This window comes from Lissotriton helveticus, chromosome 8 (genome assembly GCF_964261635.1).
Source record: "Lissotriton helveticus chromosome 8, aLisHel1.1, whole genome shotgun sequence".
NCBI lineage: Eukaryota > Metazoa > Chordata > Amphibia > Caudata > Salamandridae > Lissotriton > Lissotriton helveticus.
In genome coordinates this window covers 103108082-103121776 of record NC_136069.1, presented here as the reverse complement: position 1 = coordinate 103121776, position 13695 = coordinate 103108082, and the positions used below count along the sequence as shown (strand labels likewise).

General features: G+C 42.7%; 1 protein-coding gene across 1 annotated transcript in view; it reads right to left on the bottom strand.

The window, feature by feature from the left end:
* Positions 1-2202: 2202 nt before the first annotated feature.
* Positions 2203-13695, bottom strand: part of STYXL2 (serine/threonine/tyrosine interacting like 2) — a 169362-nt gene continuing 157869 nt past the window's right edge. Inside the window, exon 6 of the mRNA XM_078656691.1 lies at positions 2203-5336. Within this exon, the coding sequence (XP_078512817.1) occupies positions 2377-5336 (2960 nt within the window). The 3' untranslated portion in view covers positions 2203-2376. The remainder of the gene's footprint in view (positions 5337-13695) is intronic.

Below are 13695 nucleotides of genomic sequence, written 5' to 3'. Positions count from 1 at the left end.
GGCTGAGCGGACAAAAAGTCTAGGACAGCTCTCGAAGAAGGCTGAGTGGACAAAAAGACCAGGGCAGCCCTCGAAGAAGGCTGAGTGGACAAAAATACTGAGACAGCCCTCAAAGAAGGCTGAGCGGACAAAAAGACTAGGACAGCCCTCGAAGAAGGCTGAGCGGACATAAAGACTAGGACAGCCCTTGAAGAAGACTGAGCAGACAAAAAGACTTAGACAGCCCTCGAAGAAGGCTGAGCAGACAAAAAGACTAGGACAGCCCTCGAAGAAGGCTGAGCGGACAAAAAGACTAGACAGCCCTCGAAGAAGGCTGAGTGGACAAAAAGACTAGGACAGCCCTTGAAGAAGTCTGAGCAGACACAAAAACTGAGACAGCCCTCGAAGAAGACTGAGCCCCAAAAAGACTGAGACAGCCCTCGAAGAAGGCTGAGCGGACAAAAAGACTAGGACAGCTCTCGAAGAAGGCTGAGCGGACATAAAGACTAGGACAGCCCTTGAAGAAAGCTAAGCAGACAAAAAGACTGAGACAGCCCTCGAAGAAGACTGAGCGGACAAAAAGACTAGACAGCCCTCGAAGAAGGCTGAGTGGACAAAAAGACTAGGACAGCCCTTGAAGAAGGATGAGCAGACAAAAAGACTGAGACAGCCCTCGAAGAAGACTGAGCAGACAAAAAGACTGAGACAGCCCTCGAAGAAGGCTGAGCGGACAAAAAGACTAGGACAGCACTCGAAGAAGGATGAGCGGACATAAAGACTAGGACAGCCCTTGATGAAAGCTGAGCAGACAAAAAGACTGAGACAGCCCTCGAAGAAGACTGAGCAGACAAAAAGACTGAGACAGCCCTCAAAGAAGGCTGAGCGGACAAAAAGACTAGGCCAGCCCTTGAAGAAGGCTGAGCGGACAAAAAGACTAAGGCAGCCCTAGAAGACGGCTGAGCAGACAAAAAGACTGAGGTAGTCATTGAAGAAGGCTGAGCAGACAAAAAGACTAGGACAGCCCTCAAAGAAGGCTGAGCGGACAAAAAGACTAGGACAGCCCTCACAGAAAGCTGAGCGGACAAAAAGACTGAGGCAGCCCTCGAAGAAGGCTGAGCGGACAAAAAGACTGAGGCAGTCATTGAAGAAGGCCGAGTAGACACATAAACTGCTGCAGCCCTCGAAGAAGGCTGAGCAGACAAAACAACTGATGCACCCATTAAAGAAGGTCAAGAAGAAAAAGGCTGAGGCAGTCATTAAAGAAGGCTCACCGGAGAAAATATTTTGTGTGCACTGGTCTCGAACTTCACCTAGTGAATATTTTTGAAAAAAAATTGCTTTACATTTAATTACCCACAACTCAAATTATTAGGGCACCAAACCTCTCTGAGATGAACCATAAGTAATTACTACTTCTTACTGACAACAGGCATTTACATAACCTATAGCATCCTAACTCACTGCAGCACAAACTCAAGCACTCCAAAGTGACTGGACACAACATCCTAGTCCTCTGTAAGACTGTTGAATACATTAATTACATTCATTCATTCCTCATAGTAGCCATTCTGCAGCAGAAAATGACTGTGACACAACATGTCTAATAATGTATTCTAATTTTCAGCAAATAAATACATCCATTACCAGAGCCAACACAGACAGTACCTCAATGCATAATGCACTAGTGCTCTTGATTTGAACAGTATAAGCACATTTTAAGTCGACGTTACAGCACAAAGAATAGTCACTGTTTGACAAATACAATGTATGTTACCAAACATGTTCATCAGTAAGGGGCAGTCTCTGTTGGCCAGCATGAGCATGGTGGAAGTGCCAAAAGAAGTCTTCAGATTAGCTTGTACAATCTCTTCCCATAAAGGTATTCTAAGCAACCAATAGAAATAACTATGAGGCCAGACTTGGTTTGCTATGAAGTCACAAAACACAGGAGGCAGATCAGCCAGGGGGGTGAGCCAGGTGTATGCCAGGTAGAGCCAGGTAGATGCCTGCGGCAGGGGCAAAGCCAGATGAAACATTTCATGGCCCACAAAATGTTTCTGCACAATGTCAAATCAGTTCATTTCATATTTACCTGAGCATTAAAATGATCTGGGAATTGCACGCCAGGGGGTGGAATTAGAATAAGTTACTCAAATTGATGAATGATCTGTGGTCGGTTGACAATTGGCTAAAAATAGAGGGAATGAGGGACATGACATGAGATAAAGGTACGAAGAAACTTGTTTTGAGGAAGTAATCGTTTGCCAGTTCGCTACAGAATGGACGTCTGAGGCTGCTAGGAAGGCAGTAGGCCACCAGTATGGAACAACTACTGTCACTTAGGAAGTCCTGCTCTCCTTTTATGATTTGTCAGAGTGTCTGTGCTGCTGTTTGCAGTTAGTCCTTCTTTCGCAGATTCTGAAGCTTTGCCTTAGTTTCCTCTTGCTTATTCCTCCAAGCAGCGATGATGTCATCGTCATCCATATCTTCTTCCTCGTTGTTTTGTCTGCTGTACTGTGACCGTCGACCCAATGGTGTTCTTTCTTCTTCTGTGCTGCTATCCTCTTTGGCTTTGTCTGCATCCTTCTCAAAGTTCTGATTGAATTTTCTCTTTGCTCCAAGTTCTGATGCATCACCATTGAGCAAAGCTTCTGATGCCTCAAAGTGTCGAGCTCTAGTGTAACTTGATGGTGACGCCGGGGAATCAGGTCGACTGCGCGATTCTGGAGTCGTCCTGGAGAAGAATGGTTCCGGGCTGTCATTTTTTGAGCTGGCGGACTCATTGAATTTTGATTGTGCATAACGGCTGAGTTCTTTGTCCTCCTCCTTTGAAGCTGAGGAGAATATGGATGAGGCTCGATAGCTATCACGCGTACTTTGTTGACAAGTTAAGGAACTGTTCCTCTGTTCTGTTTGAGACCTGAAGATTCTATCACTAATTGATTCGGAGTCTGGATCTCTAGTAGTAGCCCTTCTTGCATACTGGTTGGCACTACTCTCTGAGCACTCTTGATGTATTGTCCTACTTCCAGCTTTCTGGTCGTTGAGCCACTTCTCAACATTGCTTTCTATGGATGACTGCAGATCCCTTGAGAATCCTACGGCAGACGTATAGCTTTTTTCAGCTCGGTATGTGTCTCGGACATCCCTTGTGAAGCCTCCTGCGGAAGAAAAGCTGGTTTCAGCTCTGCTTGTGTCTCGGACATCCCTTGAGAAGCCTCCTGGAGAAGCATAGCTTGTTTCAGCTCTGCTGGTGTCTCGGACACCCCTCGAGAAGCCTCCCGCCGAAGGATAGCTTACTTCAACTCGGCTGGTATCTTGGTAGTGAAGAGGTCTGTAATTTCCACTTGTGGTATTGAATGAGTCTTCTTCATTTTCATCGTCATCTTCTTTGGCTTTTTTCTTTTTGAACAAAGTGCTACGTTTATTGTCTGTGGCAATTTTCTCTTTTTTATACTCTGACATTTTCCCACTGAGCTCCGTTCTTAGCTCCTTCTCTTTCTTGTTCAGCTCCTTCAGATCTATGTCATCCACAAACAAGCTGTATAGTGGCTTGCTAGTCTGAGTGATCTTTCCCCTATTGCTGGAACTCAATGAACTATCGCAAGACATCATCGACTGGGAATCAGTGTTTCTGATCTCCCGTTGGCGTGACATGGACCCAGCAAAAGATGAACTGCTTTGCATGCTCAGGAGAGACATCTTATCATCATCAAGGTTTCGACCATGATCACTTGATCTCATGCCGTTACTCACCACAGAAGGGGCACGGGACATAATTAGAATCTCATTCTGCTTCTGAGCGATAGTCTCATTGACCACACTGGTTATCCAGTTCTGAATGCTAGCCATGGAAATTGCATCACCAGACCCAGGTGTAATATTTGGTAGAGGTGTTATAGGGAGTTGAGGAATACCAGGGCCCCCCACAGATTGTGATAATCGAGATCTGTTACTTTGCATGCTCAAGACAGATGCTGAATCCTCAGCACAAACTCCTGAGTGCACTGATGGCAAAAACGCACTGAGTGGGATACTTCCACTCATTGCACTTTCAGTTTCCCAGCCACATTGGGACTGGCTCTCCTCCAAAGTCTTCCTGGAGCGTTCGAGGATCTCTTCCCGCCTCTGCTTCCTCTTAGCAGAGGCAGAATCCTCCCCCTTGGCAAGCTCTACAATCTCATCCTTGTTCTCTGTGCCTACTTTCTTCTGGTGCTTGATCTTCCAAGATTGGTATGCTGACAAATTGGCGTCTGTCAAATTCTTTTCCTTTGCCTCACCTTGGTCAGCATTTTCTTCCCCTTTAGGGTTTTCACTGGGCTGTGAATCTTTCTTATGTAAGCCATACTGTATCCTTTTTATCTTCCACCTTTCCAGTGCAGTGAGCTTGTCTTTGTTCTTCTTGCAGAAGTTGTAAAAAGAACTGGTCTCAGAGAAAAGGCTCTCCTCGTCTATATCCTGTGGCTTCCTTTCAATCCGGGTAGGGCCTTCTTCGCTTGAGTCTCTGGCATTAGACTGCTTTATAGCTTCTTTTTCAATTTCCTGAATCCTTTTATTCCAGATGTCCCAGGTACTGTCCTCTGTGGTTTCAGAATCAACGCGCCGCCTACTCCTTCGGTTGATACCACTGGCTTCCAATTGCTGTTTCAACATCTGAATGTCTAAACTACTAACACTTTCTATGTCACTAAGTTCACTTGGAGAATACCTTCTACCTCCCAGGAGGGAGTCTCCATCTTCATCTTCAGACCCTGCCGATTGGTATTTTTCATTTCGACGTTGCCATTCATAGATCATTTTTCCTATATCATCGTCATCCTCACTGGTCTGATCTGGAAGCTCCATTTCTATACCTTCATTGCTTTTCTTGGGCACTTCACGAGGGGGCAGGCCTTGCTTTACTCTCCAGGCTTCATATAGTTTTTCCTCTTCCTCCTCGTCAATAAGCGTAGGTTGCTTGGACACCACACTAGATTTTGCAATTGAGCTCATAACACTTCCCATAACGCTACTAGTTTCCTCTTCTTGCACTGTGATGGAATGCGCCTTCGCTCCCATAACACTCCCAGCATCCTCCTCCTGCACCATTATGGAATGAGCTTTTGCTTCAAGGACTGAGCCCTGGCTTGCCGTTTCATCGTCTCCACTCTCCTGTTCAAACTCTTCCCGCTCTTCCAGTAGGTTGTCATTTATTTCTCTAAGCTGTTTCAAGAAGCCATCATTGGGGTAAATTGCACGCTTCTTCCGGATCGTCATAAGGGCCTCCAGGATAGTCATATGGTGGAAGATCATCAAGTATGCAGCAACCATCACTGCTGATCTGCTGGTCCCCATTACACTGTTCACTAAGACTTTGCCTGAAAGAAAACAAGAAAGACAGTCATGAACATTGTAGAGAATATAGCTTTGTGCTCTGAATCCATTGTCACACTATAATTCAAGTTACACACATTAGATGTGTTTACATCAAGGTATTTACATAAATAAACAGACTAGAACAAAAGAAATGAGATTTTGTGTAGGTTGAGTCGAAGCGATCTCTCACAAGACCATAGTTGGATCAACACCACCCGACAGCAATGATTAATTTGGTGAACTGGTGAGGAAATATGCTCTTTCCCCCATCATTCCCTTCTTATATCAGTTGCTTTGATATAAAGATGTAAAAAATACAAATGAGGTATACACAGGTCCATTGATGCAAGTCACCATTCATTCAACGCATATAACAGCTGATGCAGATATACAAGCTGTAACATCTAGTATGATGTAGTTACATTTAAGGTGAGACTCATACTTCTAGCCCATTAGCTCAATCCTATGCTCAGGCCACCTTAACAGAGCTCTGCAAGGTCAGAGTGCTCTCTAATGTGCAGGCCGGAGAATCCCTTCTGATTCTACTACAAAATATCGACCCAGAGAATCTTATGGTACAAGAATATCGAGAACAGAATATCGAACTGCTAAATATCAAAAGGCAAAAGCATATAGGGAAGTATAGATTTACTATTCCTAACTCCACATCAACGTACCTGGAAGATATATGTACCACATAGGTACAAATATGCAGAGTTAGGTATGGAAAATCTAGATTTACCTGTTGGTATATTTTTTTTCGATACTGTGTCCCATCGATACTCTGAAGTCGATATTCTGGGTGCACACTGTTGGCCTTTTTAAAACAGAGAACAGATTCATCAAGCTAGTCAGATGGCTTTTGTTAGGATTAATGGAGGTCGGAAAAAACACTTTGGACCTATTTCTAAAGGCTCAAATGCCGGCCTAGTAGGAGTTACCAGTGCATGCTTAACTCTGGCAGGTTAATGAAACGTGGCAAAGAGGTGTCTATAGAGTTTATGAGCTGGCTGATGAGAGGGGTGCTACCCTTTGCCAAGACCTAAAAACAAAATCATAACCATTTTCTCTAGCACTGCAATTTGGTTGTGGACTTCTGGTATGCAAAAATTAACAAGCTGTGGCATGAATAAGAAGCAGGCAAATAAGAGTGATAAGGAAAGTCAACCAATGATAAGCAATGAATGGCCTCAAGCTCCTCTATGTACTTCATCAGTCACAATAGCGCTCGCAACAGCATGCACTGTCCAATAGGCTCGACCTAAAAACAAGGACACAAATCCTTTGAAGCTATTCCTCCAGGGATATGAATGCTATCTTACCTCATGGGGTGAGATTGCCCATTGGAATCCTTGCAAAAGGAATGACAGCTCTTAGCTCATCCAACATAAAGTATGACCCTAACACCTCAGGCTTCCTGACTTCGACCACAGAGGAATATCATTTCTTCACCCTCACTCATCACTATTGCATTTTTTAATGTATACAATGCTGAATCAATCCCTAAACTGTTGCACAGGGATACTCTGCTTCCCAGCTATGTCCAGCTATTTACCCAGATGAATGTCCACTCATGAGGATTCAGGCATTCATCCTCCCCTCCTATGGTTAGAAGATGTGGCTTTAGGGAAAGTTGGAGGGTCTATGTTTGGGAATACAGTAGCAAAACCAAGAACCAGACCTGCTAAGCCTATGCTGGGTTAACCAAGATGACTGAATACCCATGGTGGGTTAACAATAATGACTGAATACCCAGGGCTGTACTTGAAAAACAATTGTACTGAGCAGTCGGGGGAAAGCAATAGAGTATTCTTCACAACCAGCCCAGCACAAGACCATCCCCAGGGGTCTAAGACATGCTACACACTCAGGTGGCAAAGCTGTTGCAATTCTTGTTCTGAAGTTTTGGAATGGTATCTATATCAGGGCATCTCCTGATCTTGAAGGTTTTATTGAGGACTAGTAGAGAGAGAGAGGCCATCTGCTCAGGCTGTTTGCTCTCTTATTGTGCACACCTTGGATGAGTTATACCATGACCATGCCATAGGAAATAATCCTCTCTCACGCAGATTTGTGGCTAGTCACTGGAGTGTTGCCGTATTTTGAGATACTGAAATGGCCCAGTGTTGTTGCTATGTACCATCACCCCCTTGGACCTGACTACTGGAATTAAAGAATTTAAGACTGAGAAGACTGCCTTCAACTCGAACAATGTCATGCAGAGGGGTGTATTGAATCCACAATGGCCCCAGGTTTAATCCTGGCTGAGTCTCTTGTACCTGAAACCTGAGACAATTTCAGGGTAGGGAGCTTGGGCAAATCAAAAGTGGGTCTAATGGGGTGGGCTTGGACTGGTGGTCCAGCAACCGATGCTAGTGATTTGTTTGGTGACTAAACATGTGTATCCTTTGCATGGAGATCCACCCTTGAGCAGGATGTTCGTAGTCCTGGAAGTCTCTGTAACCACCTGGTCATCAAGGAGCTGAGCTGAATTCAGGGAAGAGATTCATAGTCTCTCTGATGGATAAAAACTATTCTGGTGGAGGTGAGGCTTTCATCACATCAATATTCAGAAGAGCTTGTATGAATCCAATTCATCTTAATAGAATCATGAAAACGTTGGGACACTTATCAGGAATCTGAGATCCAAGATAATTCTGATGGTCTGGGCCAATCAAATGTAGCCACCTTTCTGGAGGCCGTCTTTGCCTTGCAATTGTCCAGAAAGATGTATCAATTGATATTCTACATGTGAGCTAAGCCACTCCTAGGGCATGCATAGTTGCAAATACTCTTAAGAGTGTGTTGAGGCTGAAGGACAGCATCCGCTATTGTAATGTTGCTCACCTACAGCGACCTGAAGAAACATCCTGTCACTCTGGAGATAAAAAAAGTAGTTGCTCAGAAATGCTGCCAGATTAGTAGCTTCAATATGTGCATGGAGAGGAAGTGTAAAAATGTGGTTGGTAGCTCTGCATCCTCTTGGAGAGTGTATGGGCAATAAGACCCTCTTGAGGAGTCTTTCCAATCCTTCCAAGAGCTTTTTGGATACCGTGGCATCTGTAGTGTTGAAAACTGAAAGCATGGCTGTTCCCGATCACGAACAGCCTCCTAGCATCAATGGTGACCTGGATTTAATTATGGTAGTGGCAGGAAGGTCATTTTACCTATCTGGTAGTCCCATATGATGGAGTTTTGGAAATCCCCTACGTCAATTGGACATCTTGCCCTTTCATATGGTCTGTGCCTTTCCTGGTCTGACCCTTGATGTTTCTTCTTATGGACTGTGACATTAAGGATAAGGACGTGCTCCATGGTTCATGTCACGTGGGAAAAAGTGGTCCTTGTCCTGAAAAACTGAGAAGCCTTGGACTACTTCCAAAATTACTTGGCTCTGGCCAGCACTACTTCAAAGAAAGTCATGTATTTTGGTGTGTGCATAACAGTCGTGTATTGCAGGAGCATCTCTTCCATTGAGTGACCAAATAGGTTTTTTCCAAACAAACAACAGAAAGTCAACAACACTGTCTTGAGCTACAGGAAACATGTATTTACTGAGCCTACAACATGGTCTGCCACTTCATAGAGAGTCTGCAGTTTATTGTCTTTACTTTTTCATGGTTAGGTCCCTAGAAATCAGCAGTGTCTGCTTACCTACCTAACACTGCTGGCATCTGTGGTAAATATTGTGACTGTAGGAGGGCTCAGAGAGCGACCCTTGGTTAGACTGACCGGAAGTAACCACCATTGGAGATCCTGGATGATATCCTGAGTTCCTGGGATCAAGGACTCCAGAATGTGGTGAACTAAAGGATGCAGATGGAAATGCCCACAAGGAAGGATCGCCATTGTTGAGACTGTTTCCCCTTGACTGCTCAACCAGTCCCGCCAAAGCTTGAGGGAGGGAGAGAAGACAGAAAAAGTGAGCCAGCAACTTGGACCTCCTGTCCTCTTGAAGAAAAACTGCTCCCACATCTGTGCTAAAGAGGACACAGATGAACTGCAGAGACTGAACCGGCACAAGACCGGATTTCTTGAGATTTAGAAACAGTTTGTATGACTGGAAAAGACTGCAGAGCCCCTGGAGGCAATTGTTTGCCTTAAGAAAAGAAAAAGCTGCAATTAGCCAGTCTCCTTGGGTATACTTGAATGCTCTCAGATTGCAAGATATCCACCAAGGGAGCCAAGAGCTTGGTAAAAAACTCTTGCCGTTGCGGAGAGACTGAATGGAAGGACCTGGAATTGAAAATGGTTGTCTCTCACCGCTAATCAAATATATCTCTGCGATTCCTTGTGAATCGGTGCATGGAGATAAGTATCAAGCATGTCAAGAGATGCTAAGAATTCCCCCTGATCAATGGAAGGATGCTCTGGACTGTGACCATCTTGAAATGGACATGAAGAATATGCCGATTCACTCCTTTGAGGTCCAAAACTGGGCTGAACTTTAGTAATTATTTTTAAATTTGACACAGGATGGTGTAAAACCTCCTCTGTCTCTCCTTTTGAGGTACTGGATTTATTGTGGCTTTGTCAAGAAGTACTTGGATTCCTTCGTGGAGGGCCAAACATCATGCTGGCTTTCTTGGAAATGGAGTTGGACTAAATGAATCATTTTGAAGAGTGGAAAAGTCTATATGCAGTAACCCCCTGATACTGTTTGACCCAAACATCTGACACTGTTTGAGCCCAGAGATGTTGGTAAAAGAGTAGATGTCCCCCAACTGGAAGACAGGAATAGTCATGCCTTTGAAAGGGGAGATGCAGTGGAAGACTGAGGATAGAACCAGGACTTGTCGCCTCGAGGAGCTCCCCAGCCACAACTCCTTCCATGAAATGGCTGGGAATTACCCTTTGAAGGACCACATGCAAATGTCCTTCAGTAACCAAATCCTCTTAGAAAATGGATGCATTTCTTACAACTTCTTATTTTCTACAGACAATTTGGCCATCTCTTGTAATTGTGGTCTGAAAATCTTTGAGCCCAAAAAAGGCAATTTCATTAACACTGACTTCTGAGCCTAATCAACTTTCCATGAGAGAAGCCAATTGAGATCTCGAGCAGCAATCTCTGTCCCAGAGCCGCAGCTGAAGCACATAAGTTATCAAATGTAATGTCCGGCCAAAAATGTACCTGTGGTTCCATCATGCCCAATAAGGAAGATGTGTCAGACCCTTTATCCATCAAGTTAGCCAATGCTTGGAAGTCCTAGAGACAGGTCTGAACCGTATATGTCACATCGGCCTTTGCTCGGACTGAAATGTTTGATTCAGAGTGTGCTCTTTTGATAGCCCCTTCAACCTTTTTATCTGTTTGGTCAGCCAGAAGAGCATCTTCTGAAAGTACCATGCTTTGAGAGGATAACCCAGCAGCCAAATTGTCCACTTTCAAAGCAGGTGGATAGGTCTCTGAAAATCCCTCCACGGATAGCATTTAGCAAGGAACCTAGGGAAGAATAGTTTATCTATATCCTTCCATTCATGAGAAATCACCCTTTTAAGTGCGCTGTGAAGCGGCAGAGAGTCAGGATCATTCTGATGTTAATGCGTACAAAACTCCTCTTTGTCTGTGGCAGTAGCAGAAGGAGTTCTCTCGGAGGTGCTGGAATAGATCAACTAGCTTCATGCCCTGCCCAAATCATCCTATCTTGTTCTTATCCTCAGGTTATCAGATGATCATCATTACCCTATAGATGAGGCACTTTAGCTGGAGGAGGGAAGAAACCCTCACAAACCTTGATTGCTGCCTTTATAGAAACATTAATCATTGGAATTGAATTTATATTGCGCTTACTACCCCTTACAAGGCATTCATTGCAGGGCAGTATGGATGGGGGCACTGAAGATGGGTCAAACTGCTCCCCACTGTGCAAAACACAGGGCTCAACATTCTCTTTAACAGCTGTTTCCTCCATGCCTGTGGCTACATGCATGTGAAGCATGTGATAGAGCAGAGGTTTTCCTCTTACAATTTTGTGACAAATAAGAGAGAAAATAATTGTGACAATATTTTAAATTATTGACGACAAACGTGTGTTAAGCTCCACGTTTTTGGAACATGACAAAATATAATTTTGATTCAGATACTGCAGCGTAAAAAGAATGTGGAATGTTAGAATGAGTTTATGATTTCAGTTTATACTTTCTAAATAGATGTGAACTTTTAACAACTCTAATGATATTTGTTTTTGTAACTAGATAATGTGACAATAGCAAATAATTAAGAAAATATATATGCAAAATTTTAATGTCCAGGTGTTAGAGATGAATAGTATTTCATGTGTAACTTGAACACCGAAAATGACAAAGGAAAAGTAGGTGTTACACGAGATTTAGTTGTAAAAACATCTGTGAATAATTTTTTCAAACATGCTTATAATTTTGGGTGGTTTAATGATATATAAATACAAAGAAAATACATATAATCTATATGTGTGTAACAATGATGTTTTTGAAATTTTATGAGTACCATATACTTAAATGAATTAATTACAATTTGATTGAAATGTGATTAATGCATTTAGTTGAGAGAATAATACTACTTCTATCACTATCCATTTCAATCCAAATAACAGACTAACATGTCCACCTCATAAATTAATTTCATATTTCACTATACTAATTCACCACTAATCCTTTATGGGTTACGGTGTAGCGTCCTACTCGTCAAAAAAAAGCACTTCAACACCTCATCAGGGGTAGCAAGCCCTATATAAATGCAAACCTTGGTCCCTCCGCTATCCATCTCAATCCAAATAACTGTCTGACATATCCACAGCTCAAATTACTTTCATATTTCACTATACTAATTCACCACTAACCCTTTATGAGTTCCAGAGTAATGTGCTACTTGCTGAAAAATCATTTCGACACCTCGTCAGGGGTAGTAAGCGCTATATATATGCACTTACAATACAATGCAATATATTCTATTCAATGTGAGATTCATATTTTAGCATAATTTCATCATGAACGAGCTGTATTTCATGAAGGCCTCAAACATTGCTTCTTTTTCTAATATGAACTTATGAACTGAATAGTCTGAAACCTAAGGGAACTTTTTCTAATTTTCATTTTCTTCCTTTGACATCTGTAGCACAATTACATTGAACCCGCAACAGAAAACGATACAGCTAAAACAGATGCTTGAGAACTAGTAGACCGAAATATGAGAGCATGAACTCGCCTACTTTCTTGGTGACACATTGTTCATATAACTAAATCTACAATGATTCTAAGGCAATTACATTTTATAGATTACTTAATTCTTACGGATTAGTATATTCTCTACCTACTGCATCATCTCATCCAATCGTAGGTGACCAATGGGACAGAGTGGTCTGACAAATTTGGTAATGCCAGGAGTTGCCACCCCTGAATTAATGAAGTATAATTGCTCAGATTTTTTAACTCAAAGAGAGAGGAGACTGTGGAGAGACTTTTTCTGCTTGATTTGTCTGGCTTGTTTGCTCACCCATCCTGCAGCATTGAGACTGACGGCTTGGACATCATAAGACAAAGTAAACTGTGACGTAATACTGCGATCTGCTGCAGACTGGTTTGCTAGTGCAGTGGAACCTATTTGACTGAAAGGGTTTGCGTCATACTGCTGTGAAATTACCGTTATAGCAATGGAGAAAGACAGATTTCCTGTCTATAATGAACTGGAACTGGTCACTTGGAACAAACTGAACTTTCCTAATGGTTTGTATGAGGCTCAACTGATTTTCTATTGATCTAAATTGTTTTAGTGAATTAATCTCCATCGGTTGAGGAAGATCATTCCCTACATCCTTGGAACTCGCAGACTTTGATATTGCTTTATTAAACTTTACTTGGCTCAAGTTAGGATTGTATGCCATTCATTTGGTTTTCGTATGAAATACTAAAACTTTGAGATTTAAACTAAACTCTTCTGATTTTGACTCATTATTTACTTGTAGGTAAATTCATTCAGCTAGCGTTCTTTCCCTGGTTTATAAATGTGGGTTTCTGATGAAAAGAGTATAAAATTATAGGTAGCGACTATCTTATTCCTGGTCCTCATTCAATAATTGCCTATCCTCCAAGTATTCAAGTCCCTTACAGCACAGAACTAGATCCATCAGAGGACCAAAGAGGTTTGTAAGGTGAGAAGAGATTAAATGAAGTAGGAATAAAATTGAGACGGTATAGAAAATTTCAAACCCAGCACGCCAACGCTACAACACATGACTAGTTTAGAAACTCTGGCCTGGCAATTCATTCTCCACTTGGGTGCAGATACAAGCTCAATCAACAAGGCAAGCAGCAAATGACCACAGTTTTAGATCTTATTTTAGTCTTTGGGGCATCTTATTTTATTCCTGGGGGAATTTTTTA